This window comes from Hemitrygon akajei, chromosome 30 (genome assembly GCF_048418815.1).
Source record: "Hemitrygon akajei chromosome 30, sHemAka1.3, whole genome shotgun sequence".
Classification (NCBI taxonomy): domain Eukaryota; kingdom Metazoa; phylum Chordata; class Chondrichthyes; order Myliobatiformes; family Dasyatidae; genus Hemitrygon; species Hemitrygon akajei.
The window spans coordinates 9,726,655-9,746,566 of record NC_133153.1 but is presented as its reverse complement, the minus strand read 5'-3'; the positions used below and the strand labels follow the sequence as shown (position 1 = coordinate 9,746,566).

Here is a 19,912-nt window from a genome sequence, read left to right as displayed (position 1 = left end):
CTCCGCACCAATCCCAACCTCACTATAAAACCTGCTGATAAGGGGGGAGCTGTTGTTGTCTGGCGTACTGACCTCTACCTGGCCGAGGCACAGTGACAACTCTCTGATACCTCCTCTTATTTACCCCTTGATCATGATCCCACTAAGGAGCAGCAGGCCATTGTCTCACCATCACCAACCTCATCAGCTCTGGGGATCTCCCATCCACTGCCACCAACCTCATAGTTCCCACACCCCGCACTTCCTGTTTCTACCTCCTACCCAAGATCCACAAACCTGCCTGTCCAGGTAGACCTATTGTCTCAGCTTGCTGCATACCTGCATACCTTGACACTGTCTTATCCCCCCTTGTTCAATCTCTTCCCACCTATGTTCGTGACACTTCTCATGCTTCAAATTTTTTCAATGATTTTAAGTTCCCTGGCCCCCTCCGTCTTATTTTCACCATTGACGTCCAGTCCCTATATACCTCCATCCCCCACCGAGATGGTCTCGAAGCTCTTCGTTTTTTTTTGGATTCCAGACCTAACCAAATCCCCTCTACCACCACTCTCCCCCGTCTAGCGGAATTAGTTCTTACTCTCAATAATTTCTCCTTTGGCTCATCCCACTTCCTCCAAACCAAGGGTGTAGCCATGGGCACCCGTATGGGTTCCAGTTATGCCTGCCTTTTTGTTGGCTTTGTGGAACAGTCCATGTTCCAAGGCTATACTGGTATTCATCCCCCTCTTTTCCTTCGCTACATCGACGACTGCATTGGCACTGCCTCTTGCACGCATGCTGAGCTCGTCGACTTCATTAACTTTGCCTCCAACTTTCACCCTGCCCTCAAATTTACCTGGTCCATTTCCAACACCTCCCTCCCCTTTCTTGATCTTTCTGTCTCCATCTCTGGAGACAGCCTATCTACTGATATCTACTATAAACCTACAGACTCTCATAGCTACCTGGACTATTCCTCTTCCCACCCTGTCTCTTGCAAAAAGGCTATCCCCTTCTCACAATTCCTCCATCTCCGCCGCATCTGCTCTCAGGATGAGGCTTTTCTTTCCAGGACGAAGGAGATGTCTTCCTTTTTTAAACAAAGGGACTTCCCTTCGTCCACCATCAACTCTGCTCTCAAACTCATCTCTCCCATTTCCCACACATCTGCCCTCACCCCATCCACCTGCCACCTCACTCGGGATAGGGTTCCCCTTGTCCTTACCTACCACCCCACCAGCCTCCAGGTCCAACATATAATTCTCCGTAACTTCCGCCACCTCCAACGGGATCCCACTACCAAACACATTTTTCCCTCCCCCCCCTTTCTGCTTTTCGCAGGGATCGCTCCCTACGCGACTCCCTTGTCCACTCGTCCCCCCCATCCCTTCCCACCGATCTCCCTCCTGGCACTTATCCTTGTAAACGGAACAAGTGCTACACCTGCCCTTACACTTCCTCCCTCACCACCATTCAGGGCCCCAGACAGTCCTTCCAGGTGAGGCGACACTTCACCTGTGAGTCGGCTGGTGTGGTATACTGCGTCCGGTGCTCCCGGTGTGGCCTTTTATATATTGGTGAGACCCGACGCAGACTGGGAGACAGTTTCGCGGAACACCTACACTCGGTCCGCCAGAAAAAGCAGGATCTCCCAGTGGCCACACATTTTAATTCCACATCCCATTCCCATTCTGATATGTCTATCCATGGCCTCCTCTATTGTCAAAATGAATCCAAACTCAGGTTGGAGGAACAACACCTTATATACCGGCTGGGTAGCCTCCAACCTGATGGCATGAACATTGACTTCTCTAACTTCCGTTAATGCCCCTCCTCCCCTTCTTACCCCATCCCTGACATATTTAGTTGTTTGCCTGTTCTCCATCTCCCTCTGGTGCTCCTCCCTCCTTCTTTCTTTCTCCTGAGGCCTCCCGTCCCATGATCCTTTCCCTTCTCCAGCTCTGTATCACTTTCGCCAATCACCTTTCCAGCTCTTAGCTTCTTCCCACCCCCTCTGGTCTTCTCCTATCATTTCGCATTTCCCCCCACTACTTTCAAATTTCTTACGGTTAGTCCTGACGAAGGGTCTTGGCCCGAAACGTCGACAGCGCTTCTCCCTATAGATGCTGCCTGGCCTGCTGTGTTCTACCAGCATTTTGTGTGTGTTGTTGTTTGAATTTCCAGCATCTGCAGATTTCCTCATGTCAGCTCTATTAAACTCTGGTTAGGCCACAGTTGGAGTACTGTGTCCAGTTCTGGTCACCTCGCTATAGGAAGGATGTGGAAGCAATGGAAAGGGTACAGAGGAGATTTACCAGGATGCTGCCTGGTTTAGAGAGTATGTATTATGATTAGAGATTAAGGGAGCTAGGGCCTTACTCTTTGGAGAGAAGGAGGATGAGAGGAGACATGATAGAGGTGTACAAGATATTAAGAGGAATAGATAGAGTCGACAGCCATTGCCTCTTCCCCAGGGCACCACTGCTCAATACAAGAGGACATGGCTTTAAGGTAAGGGGTGGGAAGTTCAAGGGGGATATTAGAGGAAGGTTTTTTACTCAGAGAGTGGTTGGTGTGTGGAATGCACTGCCTGAGACTGTGGTGGAGGCAGATGCACTAGTGAAATTTAAGAGTCTACTAGACAGGCATATGGAGGAATTTAAGGTGGGGGATATATGGGAGGCAGGGTTTAAGGGTCAGCACAACATTGTGGGCCGAAGGGCCAGTACTGTGCTGTACTATTCTATGTTCTGTGTTCTCCTCCAGAATCACCATCAGCACAGGTGCACCACAGGGCACACAGACCTTACAAAAGAAGATGAGAGAATTGAATTCAGTATGTATTTTGTAACACATTTATGTTTATTGTGTAACTAAAAGAAGAACTCCTGCTAAACCGGTGAATACTGAAGATAAATTAGTTACCTGAATCATTGTAAAGTGCTGTTCTCCCCACTGGATTCACACCTTCAGCAGTGAGTCTGATCTGCAGCACCAGGAATATCTCATCATGTGAAGGGTCTCGGCCCGAAACGGCGAGTGTACTCTTTCCATGGATACTGCCTGGCCTGCTGAGTTCCTTCAGCATTTTGTGTGTGTTGCTCAGATTTCCAGCATCTGCAGATTTTCTCTGGTAGTGAAGCATTCATTGCATTAACAGTGGGTCCTTCAGACAATAGCTGTTCCAGCTGGTATCCAGTTAGTGACAGTAGAGAAACTCAGTATTGTTATTCCAAAGAGCTGCTTACTAATATAGGTTTTTGGAGACCAGCCATCATCCATGAACCTGCCGACATGCAATTGGGCAAATTCATCTCATCCACGTCATCCACAATCACAACGGCTTCACCAGGAGACCTGGAATATTTATATGGCCCCAAAAAGCTGTATGAATGAACAGTTAGTGGGCTAGTGCCCTTGTAAAGTATTCTACTTTTTCCAAATGCTTTGTTAGTAATGGTTTTGTGTGAGTCTGGAAACCTTCAGTGATGTCTCATCGACAAAGGCAGATCTTACACCGCACTGTCCAAGTATGGCCGTTCAGATCCATATCTGCAGCATCGTCTTCGAATCGGCACAGCCTTCTACTTACCAACCCAAAATAGACATCCCCACATGGACCCTGTGCTGTCATATAAAGATGATTTGAATAATTGTTGGTACAGGTATGATAAATCTCATACTCCTGCCTGTTGTTTACTCATTTGTAAACTGAAGCTTAGAGCCTTGCCCATGCATTGGTTCTGCTTGTTTTTAGTCGGAATGAGGCATATCTGCTTCCTGCAACGTGCCTCGAAAATATATTATTGAAAAGATAAATTAATGAAATGAAAGCTAACAGGATTAATGGCACAGTTGTTGAGTAGATATAAAGTTAGCTGAAGAGCTATGTGACATTTCAGACTGCAGGTTATTTAGTGTACAGAGACATTTCCTGGGGTTGGACATTACAGCCACTGTTTGACATAAGCTGATGAGTTGTATTAGTGCTATAAAAATAATTTCAATTTCCAAATGACACAAAACTTGGAATTGCAGTAAAGAATGATGATAGTATTTGGTTATCATTGATTTATCATTGTCACAAGTACTGAGATACTGTGAAAAGATTTTGTTTAGCTGCCATCCAGAAAAAAAACTTTCCACACATAAGAATACTGAAGTAGTACAAAGAGGAAAATAAAAATATAGCCTGAAGAAATGGCCAGGTACATGGCAGATAGGTTAATCCAGAGAGACATGATGTGAAACATTTTGGTTGGAAAGATAAGTTGAGACAATATAACTGCATGCTATGTATTTAAAGCAAGTGCAGAAACTGAGATCTACTTGCGCTGGTTTTTAGAACCTAGAACAAAACAGCACTGTACAAGCTCTTTGGCCCACGATGTTGTGCTGACATTTTAACCTACCGCAACATCAATCCCATGCTGCCCCTGCATAGCCCTCCATTTTTTTCATCCATGTGCCTACCTAAGAGTCTCTTAAATGTCCCTAATGTATCTGCCTCAACCATAGTACGTTCCACCCATCTGCCACTCTCTGTGTAAAAAAATAACCTACCTTTGACATCTCACCTATCCTTTCTTCCGTTACCATAAACTTATGATGTAAAGGTGCTGGCTGTCCATGCTATCAATGCCTCTAATCATCTTATACACCTCTATCAAGACACCTCTCACCCTCTTTTGCTCCGAAGAGAAACCCTCTAACCCACTCAATCTTTCCTCATAAAACATATTCTCAACTCCACCCAGCATCCTGGTAAATCTACTCTGCACCCTCCACGGCCTTCCTATAACTAGGCAACCAGAACTGAACACAGTATTCCAATTTTTGACAATTACAAAGATTTTGACAACAGCAGTAGTTGAGAAAACTGTTAAACAATAGACAGAAATAATCTGCTGGAGGAACTCAGTGGGTTGAGTAGCATCTGTGGGGGAAAGAAAAATGTCGATATTTCAGGCCAAAAATCCCTGTATCAGGATATCTTGGCCTGATTCATATATCAACCCAAACTTTGACAATTCCTTTACTCCTATAGATGCTGCTCAGCCTACTGTGTTTCTCCTGCAGATTGTTTATTAGTACAGATTCCGGTATCTGCAGGCTTATGAGTACCTAAATGTTGGGCAGGATCCTTTGGGAGCCCAGCACACAGAAGATAAATAAATTGTGCTGAACCTTTATGTAAAATTGATTTGATCTCAGACAGGTTACTGAACCAGTTGCCTTAAATTGGGTGTAGATTGGGTTTACTAAAACAGTAGCACTGTGGAAGAAAGAACCCAGTTATCTGGAGACTGGGGGGGGGGGTGGCAGAGAAAGAAGATTACATGGAGATTTGATGGAGTTGATTGTTAATTCAACTATTAATTGGGGAAGGAGCATGAGAAAGAGCAGGAGAATGGGATTAAATGGCAAATAAAATCAAGCCCTGATAACATGGGAGCCCTTCCCCAAGGACCAATACTTAAGAACTGTGAAGTTGTTGTGAGGACACTCTCAGGCTGCGTTGATGGGAGAAGATTTTTACTGAAATGGTGCTAACTGGTTGGTACTTCCCTGACTCATCTGAGTTTTTGAATTTGATGTATTCCAACTGAGATCTTGTGGGCTGTTTTTGAGAAGTAAAGTGGAGAGGAGAGGGGCTCAATTCCTTTTCCATGTAAGAGCCCTACCAGGAAGAGTGAACTGACAATTTCCCTAAGACTGATTCTGCAGTGCATCAGCTGATATTTGACAGCGGAGTGCAGATCCCAAGGGCCCAGCAATAGTTTGGTTGGGAAAATGACTTCTTGTCCCAGGCACCAAACCCCTTGAAGCACACAAAGGCCAATAATCCAATGGCACAGTGGGTGCACAGCCTGAAATAATCCACCCACTGCTTGGTTATTTGGGACAGGATGATGACAATGAAGATATCCCACCCGATATCTGTGAGACTATACCATCCCAGCATCTGCAGATAGATTTCTTGTGTAGCTTGTCGATGCCAGAGGATGGGACAGCAGTTTTTACAGCTGAATTCAGTCTAACAGCCACAAAACATGGAGGAACTCAGCAGACCAGACAGCATCTATAGAAAAGAGTAAACAGTCAACAGTTCGGGCTGAGACCCTTTATCAGGCCAGGAAAGGAAGAGGAGAAGTCCAAAGTAAGAAGGTAAGGGGAAGGGAAGAAGAAGTACATGGTGGTAGTCGAAAATGGGAGAGGGGGAGCAGTCAAGTAAAGAGCTGGAAGTTGATTGGTGAAAGAGATAAATGGCTGGAGAATTGGAAATCTGATTGGAGAAGACAGAAGACCATGGAAGAAAGGGAAGGGAGAAGAGCACCAAAGGGAGGTAATAAGCTGGTAAGGAGATAAGGTGAGAGTGGGAAACAGGAATGGGGAATGGTAAAGGTGGGGGCAGTGCAATTACCAGAAGTTCAAGAAATCGATATTCATCCCATCAGGTTGGAGGCTACCCAGACGGAATATAAGGTAATGCTCCTCCAACCTGAGTGTGGCCTCATAGGGGCACCTTCTTACTCTGACTTCTGCTCTTCCTTTCCAGTCCTGATGAAGGGTCTTGGCTCAAAACATTGACTGTTTACTCTTTTCCATAGGTGCTACCTTGCCTGCTGCCTTCCTCCAGCATTTTATGTGTGTTGCTTTGGATTTCCAGGATCTGCAGATTTTCTTGTGTTTCAGTCCAACAGTAATCTCTAAACTTCCTGTATCCCTGGAGGTTACAGAGTGCTCTGTGCTATTCCAATTCTTGCATACAGCTGTGTCATAAACTCAGGAATTCTCTCCCACCCCTCTTCGGCATTCCCAGTGGCACTTCAATCTGCCCTCTTTGAACAAGATTTTGGTTTTCCCCCTAATATCTTGTGGGGTTGTGGGGTCAGGTCACATTCCAGTAATGTGTCTGGACCATTTTATCACTTCTTCTGAAACGGACTGCATTTGATGTTAAAGAATTTTATGATGCAGTGAGGGTCACCCAGCCTGGGACTTCTGGAATGGAATGGCTTTGATTTTTTCTGCTTCATGATCAGAAGGAAGGGAAATGGGAATTTTAGTTTAACTCTTCCATGAGGAGCTGAGGGAAATTGATCAATTCACTGATTTACCCTATACCTGCTTGCAATAATCACTTGCTAGAGGATCTAATTCTGAAAGCCTCCCCCAAGGTCTCGGCTAAAATTAGCCCACAAATGTGGTTTACACACTTGCCTGTCCTAGCCAGCGGCAGAAATCCTCCTGGCTATGCTGATCCTTTTGGAGGAGGGAGAATTAGCAAGTATGGTAGTTGATGGATACCCCATCGTGCTGGGCTCACATTCTTGCCAAGATTGTCAATTATGCTCTGGCAATTATACACTGCTTATCTCTCCAGTTAATTAGCCTGCTGAAATGTGTTTTTTTAAAATACAAACCTATCTATTAAAACTCACTGGTGTTTTGCAGCTTTATATGGGAAACAATTTATTCTCTGTATGTCTTCCTGCAAGGGACAAGTTAAACATTTACCCTCTGCAGAAAGAGAGGAGCACTGACTGAGTCAAGAGCAGGGGTAGACGCTCTGTACAAAAAGGAGTGACAGTACTTTGAAATCAGATTTGAAAATAGTGTCTCTGCACTTTCCTAAACAGAGGCCATGTCCGTGCTCTGTAGATTTGCCTTTCTTCAGCTGAAAGATGAGCATATTTTAACAGGATTTAAAAACAAAAGAGAGACAGAAGTCTGTGGGTGGGGTGGTTCTCAAAATGCTTAAAAGAGAAGCAGGAATACGTGCTATGATGCAAAAACGGTCTTAATGCATCAATGTAAAGGCATCAACAGATTAAAATATGTAAGTGTCAGGCAAAGGATGTGAGTGGGTGGCATAAAATGGAGATTTTAACAGAAACAGAAATAAGCATTGGCACAAAGAATGGATAAAACAGCAAATACATTCCCTAAAAATGGAGAGGAAATATCCATGGAATGCAGATTGCATTGTAGGATTTGGGAGTGAGGCACATTCCAACTGCAAGCGATCGGAGATTAGTAAGAAACATTTAAGTTCCAAAATTACCCAAGTTCAGAAACATAACAGCAGAAGATTTCTTAAACAGATGTGATTGGGAAAAAAAGGGCTTGCTCTTTTATAGCACCTTTCATATCATTTGGATAGTCCACTCTTAGCCAATGAAGAAAAATGCAGCAACTGACATAAATCAAACAAAAAAAAAACACTCAGCAGGTGAAGCAGTAGCTAGGGAAAGAGAAAACATGAGTGTTTCAATTTCATGACCAGTCAAAACTGAGAAAAGTTTCCAATAACAGAGAAGGCAGGGGAGAGATGAGTAGGACAAAAGCAAGATCTCCTGAGTCCCAGTGGGTTAATGAGGGCAGTGACAAACTCAGTACCTTCCTTATCTAGGTAATGTGTGAGGCTGTGGGACGAATCAGGCGAAACTCTGCAAGGTGGAATAAGCAAACCTGAATTCATGGCCTTCTAATGCTGATGAATTCTATGAACAGTTTAATCCAGTATACGTGACAGCCTCTGAAGAAAAGTTGTCTTGAGGTTGTCTGGCTGTCTGGAGAAGGGGCCAGCTGGTGTTAATACATCACAGCTGAATGGTGTCCTCAGACATCAGCCAACTCCTAGAATCACAGTCTGGATTGTAGTTTTTGAAAAAATCAAAAGGACGGGCCTGACAGTAGTCCATAAGCACATGCACACACATCAGCTATTTTAAATGTTTGAAAGTTTATTATGGCAGATATCCATTCAAAGCCAACTGTTCCATGCAGCTACAAAAAGTGCTTATAAAAAGTATTCACCCCCTCCCACCGGAAGTTTTCATGTTTCATTGTTTTACCACATTGAATCACAGAGGATTTAACTTGGCTTTTTTGACACTGATCAACTGAAAAGGATTCTTTTGCGTCAAAGTGAAAACAGATCTCTACAAGGTGGTCTAAATTAATTACAAATATAAAGCACAAAATAATTGATTGCTTAAGTATTCACCCCCCCCCCTTTAATATGACACCAAATCATCCCTAGTACCGCCACGTAATTAATTAAAAGGAGATCCATTTTTGGAGGACTGTGTGCAGTCAAGGTGTTTCAATTGATTGTAGTAAAATACACCTGTGCCTGGAAGGTCCAACTGCTGGTGAGTCAGTATTCTGACAAAAACTACAGCATGAAGACAAAAGAACACACCAAGCAACTGCATGTAAAGGTTATTGAACAGCACAAGTCAGGAGATGGATACAAGAAAATGTCCAAGTAACTGAATGTCCCTTGGAGAACAGTTGAGTCAATCATCAAGAAATGGAAAGAATATGGTACAGCTGTAAATCTGCCTAGAGCAGGCCATCTTCAAAAATTGAGTGATCGTGTAAGAAGGGGACTAGTGAGGGAGGCCACCAAGAGACCTATGACAAACTCTGAAGGAGTTCAGAAGCTGAGATGGGAGAGACTGCGCATACAACAACTGTTACCTGAGTGCTTCACCTGTCACAGCTTTATGGGGGAGTAGCAAAAGAGCAAGCCACTGTTAAAAAAAATTCAAGTTGTCTGGAATTTGCCAGAAGGCATATGGGATACTCTGAAGTCAGAGGGTAAATGAATGCAGCAAAACATAGGGAAATCCTGGAGGAAAACTTGATGCAGACTGCAAGAGAACTGCAACTTGGGAGAAAATTTGTTTTCCAGCAGGATAATGACCCCAAGCATAAAGCCAAAGATACACAGGAATGGCTTAAAAACACAAAATTAATGTCCTGGAGTGGCCAAGCCAGAGTCCAGACCTCACTCCAATTGAGAATTTGTGGCTAAACTTGAAAAGGCCTGCTCATTCATGATCCCCGTGCAATCTGACAGAGCTTGAGCAGTTTTGTAAAGAAGAATGGGGAAAAGTTGCAGTGTCCAGATGTGGGAAGCAGATAGAGACTGATCCACATAGACTTAAGGCTGTTATTGCTGCCAAAGGTGCATCGACTAAATACTGACTTGAAAGGGTGAATACTTATGCAATCAATTATTTTGTGATTTATATTTGTAATTAATTTAGATCACTTTGTAGAGATCTGTTTTTACCTTGACACAAAAGAGTCTTTTGTGTTGATCAGTGTCAAAAAAGCCAAATGCAATCCACTGTGGTTCAGCATTATAAAACACGAAAACTTCTAAGGGGGTTTATAGGCACTGTATGTGTAGATTTCTCTCAGAAGAAGAAAGAAAATATGGTCACAAATGTTTGATGAGTGAATGTTTGATATTTATATTTCACCAGCTTTGAAAGATTCCACGAAACAGTCTATCAACAGTGACTGGAAGATCGAGTTGCCTGGTGAATTCCCAATGGCAGGAACCACAGTACATTATGTGCGACGGGGTCTCTGGGAAAAGATGTCTGCCAAGGGACCAACCAAAACACCGCTTCATTTAATGGTAGCTTGCTTTTCTTGTGTCATTGCATTTGGAATGCTGAGATCCCAATGGACCTTTCATAATTTAATAATTTCTTTAAAACTTGGGACTAGGAGATGACTTTTTCTTGCATAAATCTGTCATGGATGGAAATAACATTACTTCAGTAATGACTATCCTTAAATGAGTTCCCTAATGTTTGAGAATATTATTTCCATGGTGTGTAGATGCATACTGATGCTGAGAGAGGACATCATTAGTGAGATTCTGCCAGGAATTTGGTTCGGGGAATTTACACTTTAAACATTAAAGCTGCTTTTTCATCTTTGCATTTTCAAATCATTTGTCATTAGGATATGAGAAGAGTTGGTGAAAGTGTACTTAAGTCCCCTCTCTAATTGTCCCAAAGTTCATCGATTATTCCACACAATGTGGATGATGGATGTCACCTTCCTGAGACATGACCTTTTGGAGATGTCCTCTGTGGTGCAGAGAGCTGTACTTGTGATGGAACTAGCTGAATCCACCATAACTTCCATACCAGGCTGTGACACAACCGGTCAGACTGTATGTCTGTAGAGATGCCAGGATTCTTGCTTTGGATGCCTCTGGGAGTGTTCCGGGTGTCTCTCGCATAGATAAATTACATTTAGTTTCTGAGCTTGCCAAATTGGGATGTTCCCTTTCTCACCGTTGCTAATTGCCCATAACGCAGCTCAACAGATGTAGCAAGTGGTGTATGTGTTTGGGACACCTTTAACCTACAATGTTATAAGTTTACCAGAGCAGTAATGTCAATTATGAAGTGATGTAACCATTAAAAATGCAGGAACATGAATTGCTTAGAATTTCACTGTGCAGAGAAAGGCTGTTCACTTTGCAATACTTATGTTGCCCCCCCCCCCAAAGAGATGCTGCACCCTCTGTTACCCCACCCTCCTTAGCATTTATCCATCCTATTTCCATTTTTAAACATTTCCCCATTTTGAAAGTTATCCTGGATTATCCCAATCCCACATGGTCCAATCCACAGCCAAACCATCCTCAGCAAACACCATTCTATTTGTTATCTTGATCAACACACACACAACGCTGGAGGAATTCAGCAGGCCAGGCAGCATCTATGGAAAAGAGTACAGGACCGAGACACTTCATCAGGAATCTACAAAACAAGATATTCGTGCAAAATTACTGGAGCAGAGTCCCACATTTCTACTGAACACCCAAACAAGTCACCATATCAGCTGCACTGTGCTAAAAATTAACTTTGCGTCAACCAAATGAAAGTGTAAGCTCAAGCACTGTTTCAGATTAAGGAATATTTCATACAATAACTTCAAGCTTCACATTTTTTAAGCTGCTGCTATCAGCTGTGTATTAGTACATATTATTTTCAGTTCAAGTATAGTTTTACTCAGTCACCATGTCCATTAGCTCCAGTCTATTCAGTCCAAGATGCAGCTGTTTATGGCAGTCATGTTGTGAGCTCTGTTGCAAATCTACAGTATACTACTAATTTCTACAATTTTCTTATCGTTTTCTGTTCAAGTAGCTGATAGTCACTTCAGATACGATAGACTGACCCTTCTGAACATCGGGAAGACAGCATTTACCCACTATCTGCCGCCTTTCCTATACTGGGATACCCTGCTTGCACGAACCATGGGAGACTCATCTCTTACATCGCCACTACCTTGGAAGTGGCATTGGAGCCAACGTAGAAGGGTCAGTGTCCTGGTAAAGTTGAAACGTCGTGCTAATCGGCCGCCACTCCCTAGCATACTCCTGGCTAATGTTCAGTCCCTGGACAACAAGCTGTGCGAACTGAGAGCTAGAATCTCCTAAAAGAGGGAAACAAAGGAATGTAACGTTTTATGCTTTGTGGAGATTTGGCTGATGGAGGAGATACCGGACCACACCATCGAGCCCTCTGGGTTCTCCCTGTTCCAGGCAGATAGGTCAAAAAACCTCTCTGGGAAGAGTAAAGGAAGAGGGGTATGCTTCATGGTCAACAGTGCTTGGTGCGTACCCTCAAATCCTTTTATTCCCCAGACCTGGAATACCTGCTGCTGCTGTGCAGACCCTACTGGCTGGCTCGGAAGTTCACAGCTGTTATCATCAGAGAGGTGTACGTTCTGCTGCAAACTGATACTGACCAATGAACTGTACGAGGCCATCAACACGCTGGAGACTGCACACCCAGAGGCCGTCTTCATCATCAGCAGTGACTTTAATCGAGCGTTGCTGACGAAGGTCTCTCCGAAGTTTTGTCAGCACATCCAGGTGAGAATTCATGGAGATAACACACTTGACCACTGCTACACTCCCTTCTGCAATGCTTACAAAGCTGTCCTTCGCCCAGCTTTTGGAAAATCAGATCACTCTTCAATCCTGCTTTTGCCAATGTACAGGCAGAAGTTGAAACAAGAGGCGGCCATAGTTAAAACCGTCCACTGTTGGTCTAACCAATCAGCCTCCATGCTGCAAGACTGCTTCGATGACGTTGACTGGAATGTCTTCCATGATGAGGATGTCTCTGAGTTCATGGATGGAGTCACATGCTTCATCCGGAAGTGCATTAATGATGTGGTCCCACAGAAGACGGTCAGTGTCTCTCCGAACCAGAAACCCTGGATCAAAAGTTCCATGCGAGCAGCACTTACTGCGTGACACAGAGCTTACGCTGCCAGCAATCAGCTGGAGCTCAAGAAAAGCAGCTACGATCTGTGCAAAGCTATCAGGGCTGTGAATTAACAATACAGGGACAAGATTGAGTCAAGATTCACAACGAATAGCACACGTGACTTGTGGTGAGGATTGCCTACCATCGTAGACTTCGAAGCCAAATGTAGTGGTGCCGCCAACATCGCAGCCTCTCTCCCAGATGAGATCAATCGCTTTTACGCTCAGTTCGATGTTGCTAACTCTCAGCCTCCGAGGAAAGCCACTGCTACAACTTGCAACCGGGTCATCTCTGAGGCTGAGGTACACAGATGTTTCCAGTGAGTGGCTGCAGGACCGGACGGCATCCAAGGGCAAGTACTCAGGATGTGTGCAGCACAACTGGCAGGTGTGTTTACAGACAGTTTTAATCTCTCCCTCTTCCAGTGTAGAGTGCCTTCCTGCTTCAAATTTTTCATCCTTGTCCCAAGGACCAAGGTAACATGCCCGAACGACTGGTGTCCTGTCGCACTCACCTCAATAATAAGCAAATTTTGTGAGGCTGGTCAAGGACTACATCTGCAGCATGTTATCATCCACACTGGACCCCTACAATTCGCCTACCGACACAACTGATCAACAGACGATGCAATAGCCACTGCTCTACATACTGTCCTTACACATCTGGAGAAGGAGGATGCTTATGTGAGAATGCTGTTCTTGGACTACAGTTCAGCATTCAGCACCATAATTCCATCCAGGCTCGACAAGAAGCTCAGAGACCTCTGCCTTGACCCTGCCTTATGCAGCTGGATCCTGGACTTCCTGTCAGATCACCAGCAGGTGGTAAGAGTGGGCTCCCTCACCTTCACCTCTCTGACTCTCAACACAGGAGCCCCTCAAGGCTGTGTACTAAGTACCCTTCTTTACTTCCTGTATACCTATGACTGTGTCGCCACCCACAGCTCTAATCTGCTAATTAAATTTGCTGATGACACTACATTGATTGGCCTAATTTCAAACAATAATGAGGCAGCCTACAGGGAAGAAGTCATCTCTCTGATGCAGTAGTTTCAAGATAACAACCTCTTCCTCAATGTCGCAAAAACAAAGGAGCTGGTTGCGGATTACAGGAGGAATGGAGACAGGCTAACCCCTATTGACATCAATGGATCTGGGGTTGAGAGGGTGAACAGCTTTAGGTTCCTCAGCATCCACATCACCGAGAACCTCATGTGGTCTGTACACACCAACTGTGTGGTGAAACAGGCACAACAGTGCCTCTTTCACTTCAGATGGTTGAGGAACTTTGCTATGGGGCCCCAAATCCTAAGGACTTTCTACAGGGGCACTATTGAGAACATCCTGACTGGCTGCATCATTGTCTGGTATGGGAGCTGTACCTCCCTCAATTGCAGGACTCTGCAGAGTGTGGTGCAGACAGCCCAGCATATCTGTAGTTGTGAACTTCCCATGATTCAGGACATTTACAGCGACAGGTGCGTAAAAAAGGTCCTAAAGATCATTGGGGACCTGAGCCACCCCAACCACAATCTATTCCAGCTGCTACCATCCAGGAAACACCGCAGCATAAAAGCCAGGACCAATAGACTCCAGGACAGCTTCTTCCACAAGGCCATCAGACTGATTAATTTAGGCTGATTTGAGTGTATTTCTATGTTACATTGACTGTTCTATTTATTATAAATTACTATGATTGTATATCACACATTTAGACGGAGAGGTAATGTTTTTACTCCTCATGTATGTGAAGGATGTAAGAAATAAAGTCAATTCAATTTAATTCATTTCTCACCATTAAACATGGACAGAAAAATTCAACTGGAAATAACGTCTTAAGCCTTGGAGTCAAAGATTGGCGACCAGTTTACAGTACGTTAACAATACCTGAGCTAAAATGCCATAAAAGACATCTAATTGATTTTACACAGCCTCTGGGAGCTTGCTCAGGCTGAGTCAGCGGTTCCCTTTGAATCACCAGTATCTCATAACGCTTACTGTTTATGGTTCTGTGATATTTAATTTCAAATCTGATATTCAAGTTCAAGTCTTTATGTTCGAGAATTCAGAAGGAAGTGCATTACCACACTTGTTTGAGGACTGGAAAACAAATTAATACCGGAAACCTCAGTGGGTCAGGAAACATCTGCGGAGTTAATGACCTTTCGATCTTTCCTCAGTCCTGGCTCATTGATCTGAAACATGGACTCTGTTTTCTACAGAGCTGCCTGATCAGTTGGACAACCTCTCACATCTGCACTTGTTTTCTTTTGTTGTTTATATTGCTCTGAAGTTAAAAAAAAATCATGGATTTTATCTGCATTGCTGGCAACTTCCACCTGCAAGATAGTTGTAAGCAGTCATTCAGATAGCTGGCTTCTCAGCTTCCCAAGGGCAAATAGGTGTGGGCATCATCCAGCAGCTTTCCCAGTGATAGACACATCCTGAGAATAAATAATTTAACATGTTACTATTTCAGTATCTAGGGGAGTGTGAAGGGCAACCACACTGTCTTGGGCTGCACTGTAATTACACACAAGCTGCTGGTGGTTAGAACGGAGCCAGCACTCTGAACCTTGTATCAATTTAGCCCCTGTTTTATCAGAAACATCCTTTAAACTTTAACTCTCCAGTTTAAGGTAATATTCTTCCCCACTGTCCCTTTCTCTATCCTTCTGGTCTACCCACTTTGGCCTATGCCCCCAATTCTGCCCCACATCACTCTCCTTCTTTCCCCCTGACCAGAACTGTGCCAAAACTGATGTTTCATATGGTCTAAGCATGGCTTCCTGCTCTTGTATTCTATGTTTCCAGCACTAAAGTCAAGTTATCAATAAGACCTTAAGACATAGGAGCAGAATTAGGCCATTCAACCCATCGGGTCTGCTCCGTCATTCTATCATGGCTTTTATTTCCTTCTTAATCCCATTTCCTTGCTTTCTGCATGTAAGCTTTGACACCCTTACTAATCAAGCATCAATCAACCTCCATTTTTAAATGTACCCAGTGACTTGACTTCCGCAGCCGTCTGTGGCAATGAATTTCAGAGATTCACCGCCTTCTGGCTGAAGTATTTCCCCCTCATTTCTGTTCTAAAGAGACGTCATTCTATTCTGAGGCTGTGCCCTGGTCCTAGATTCTCCCATTATTGGGAGCGTCCTCTCCGCGACCACTCTGTCAAGGCCTTTCAATCGTTGGTAGGTTTCAAAGAGATCCCCCTCATTCTTGATCACCTGATTTACTGCCTTTTGGAATTTGTGGACATGCTTCCCAAGATAGTTCCACTCCCCTCCACATTTTAGACATGCATCATTTCTCCTTGCCCTGTTTGGCTTCCCTTAGGCACTACCTCATGCTTCACTTGACTGAATTTGTTTTGCCCGTACATTCATTTCTTCCCGTAGTCTAGAACTTCCTTCCTTCCTTCACTATCGACCACTTTGCCAATGTGGGCCTCACTTTTAATTTTACATTATTTAGATATATCATCAGCTGTAAAGAGACTCATACAGAGCCCCGTCAACCCCTCAGTTCACAGTCCTCAGTTCCTTCTGCTTTCTCTGGGACAATTGTTAATCTACACTTTGCGGATCCTTTGGACCTTCGTCAAACACCTCACTAAAACTTTGCATGCCCTGCCCTTGACCTCTGCAATTTTCAAAAGGCTGCGATACATTTTATCCAAGTCTGGTAAATCATGCATTTTTAATGATGCTGGATATGCTTAATGTCTCCTCACTCTGTATTTCAACAACTTCACATTCAACCTCGTTAATATCATACCTGACTCTTGAAAGACGGATGCAGCATATTCATACAAAATTTTATATGTGCCTTCCATCACCAGTCCCTTTTCACCTTCTGTCCCTCCACACGTTCAGAGAAGAACTCATGTTTGCTTTCATTTTTGTGCCTTTTGTTCCTAAATTTCCTTTTAGATTCAAACATCATACAGCATAGACACGGACCTTTTGACCCACAGTGTCTATGCTGATGGTCAAGTATCTCTCTCTGTGGATTAATCCCATTTAGAAGGACTTGGTCTGTACCCTTCTGTGGCTTCAAGTGCAGATTTAGATACTTCTCATGTTTTGTGAGAAGCTCTGCCTCCCCCATTTGCTCAGCCAGTATGGTACAGATTCCAAGTGCTTTCTGGATGAGACGTTCTTCCCCAGGTCCTCTCTAAACCTCTAAATTTGATACCTTTGTTGTTGATACCTCTGCTGTGACCTGATGAAAGGTCTCGACCCAAGACACCGACCGTTCATTCCCCTCCATAGACGCTGCCTGGCTTGCTGAGTTCCTCCAGCATTTTGTGTGTGTTGCCCAGCTTATCCAATCTCTCCTTCTGGGAAAGATCAGAGCAAGGATGCTCTCAGCTTCAGTGACCCACCCTTTAACGTCAGCCCTTTTCATTGTGCTGGTGGTTGCGTGAGGGCACAAATCTGGATCATTGTTTATAGTAGCCTGTGTGTGGGTTCTTGCTTGAGCCTACAGATGCTGAATTGTGGTTGGATTCAGGAGTCCCTGAATGGAATTGTTTGCTACTTGTGTGGGGGAGAGGATGAGATCTGAGCTCAATGGAAAGCCTTGTGTTGAGGTTGGCAGTGAACACAGACTTTTCTGGCAAGCTTTACAGTACAACAAGGATTCCATACTGCACAGCATTCAGCTCTCTCCTGCATCAGCTACTCTCGGGGGCTGGACAATGTAGGGGTCCCTATCCCACTGAACCTTGTTCTGCAAAACACCGTCCTGCTAACCAGGGAGAAGTGTCAGTGAATAACGTGCAGTTCGTTCAGTTACTGGGGTTTTAAAGAGCTGGACGGGTGTACAGACTGTAAGAAATAGGCACGAGGCTTTCAGTGGTGCTGAGTGTGAGGTGGAGCCTGTGCATACGAGTGAGGCTTATTTGTAGTCTATGAGAGGGTGTGGTGGTGGAACAGTGTATGAGCCTTGACTTTGTAAGGAAATGGCGTATGCCAGTGCACTCACTGACCCAAACTATTTGTTGAGCCCACAGAACTTCATCAAATCCTCGGTTTAATACCTGCCAATGACCTGACCGTGTGTCTAGTCTCACTGCCCCCATATTTCATAATTCTGTGCTTCCAGCAGATACAAGTCACCCGTCACACGTTGAACTTTCCGAACCAAGTCTTCCAGTACTTTGTCTAACATCTATGCTCCTGATTTCTTCCCCATGCCTTAATGCCTTCCACTTTTCCCCAGATTAAATTCACTTCCTGAATTACTGCCAGTACTCACTACAATCACACCTGTCTTTGGGTGGTGAAAACCATTATTGATACAAAGTTCAAAGTAAAATTTATTATGAGAGTTCACACATGTCACTGCATATGACCCTGAGATTCTTTTTCCTGCGGGCATACTCAGCCAATCTGTAGAACAGTAACTGTAAACAGGATCAATGGACAACAAACTGTGCAAATGTAAATATAAATAAATAGCGATAAATAACGAGAGCATGAAATAAGATAAAAGTCCTTAAAGTGAGACCATCAGTTGTGGGAACACCAGAAATGGAATGAGTGTAGTTATCCTCTTTTGTCCACGAGGCTGGTGGTTGAGGAGTAGTAACTGTTCTTGAGCCTGGTGGTGCAAGTCCTGTAGAGACGCTGTTGTGCTTTCTTTGCAATTACATTTATATGATGGGTCCAGGACAGGTCCTCTGAGATACTGACACCCAGGAATTTAAAGTTACTGACCCTCTCCACCTCTGCTCCTCCGATGATTACTGACTCATGGACCTCTGGTTTCCCTCTCCTGAAGTTTACAATCAGTTTCTTGGTGTTGCTGACACTGAGTGAGAGATTGTTGTTATGATACCACTCAGCCAAATTTTCAGTCTCCCTCCTGTATGCTGATTCATCACCACCTTGGTGTCGTCAGTAAACTTGAATATGGCATTGGAGCTGTGCTTAGCCACACAATTATAAGTGTAAAGTGAGTAGAGCAGGGGGCTAAGCACACAGCCTTGTGGTGCATCTGTGCTGATGATACATTCAGCTAATTAAAATTAAGGTGCTGTAATCATTGAAGTTAATGATTCTCTTGCTATCAAAACATGGTTGTTTTGATATCAACAAGAACAGTGTTTTTTATGCCTGTTGTCAGGGTCACATCAATTCAGTAACTAACCAAAATTAATAGACAATATAGGCTTTAAGTACCAATACAAAAGGACTTGTTTTATGAAATTAGTAATTTGTTTTTTAGATTATGTAGTCAAAAAGATGGATGGCTTTGCCTGTGAATGACATTTTCTCAATAACATTATTGCCAACATCCCAGTTTCTAATCTAAAATACTTCATCACCTTGCAGTATAATCCATTAATGTGAACTCCATAAGATTTACATTTTTCAGATGATTATAATCCCAAGACAGAATCAGTCCTTACCGATGTTACCACTGATAGTTACGTGTGCAGTATAAAAATGCCAGGCACATTAATTTAGGGATCTTTGTTCTGATTCAAGCCTGTTGCACTTATAATAGTATCAATATTATCACAGTGAGATTTTCAGAACAAATTCATGGAATATTGATGTGCATCTGTAACATTCATTCTAACAAATTTCTGTTATCTTGCAAACTAGGTGCTGCTATTCCATGATCAAAGCTATGGCATTCACTATGAATACACAATCCCAGTGAACAACTCCGTCAAAGGCAGCGATGAGGTTCAAAAACCACTGGAACCACTTTATTTGTGGACAAACACTGGCTGGGGAGACTGTAGCGTACAGTGTGGAGGAGGTATAGTTTTCATTTAGTTTTTACCAAGGCTAACGAAGAACA

At 43.7% G+C, this 19,912-nt stretch overlaps 1 protein-coding gene across 3 annotated transcripts in view; it reads left to right on the top strand.

Annotated features, from left to right (window-relative positions):
- adamts17 (ADAM metallopeptidase with thrombospondin type 1 motif, 17) overlaps positions 1-19,912 on the top strand; it is a 429,617-nt gene that overhangs the window by 352,711 nt on the left and 56,994 nt on the right. For all 3 annotated transcript variants that reach the window (XM_073032969.1, XM_073032968.1, XM_073032970.1), the window contains 2 exons: positions 10,269-10,426; positions 19,711-19,870. In XM_073032969.1, coding sequence (XP_072889070.1) covers positions 10,269-10,426; positions 19,711-19,870 — 318 coding nt within the window. The remainder of the gene's footprint in view (positions 1-10,268; positions 10,427-19,710; positions 19,871-19,912) is intronic.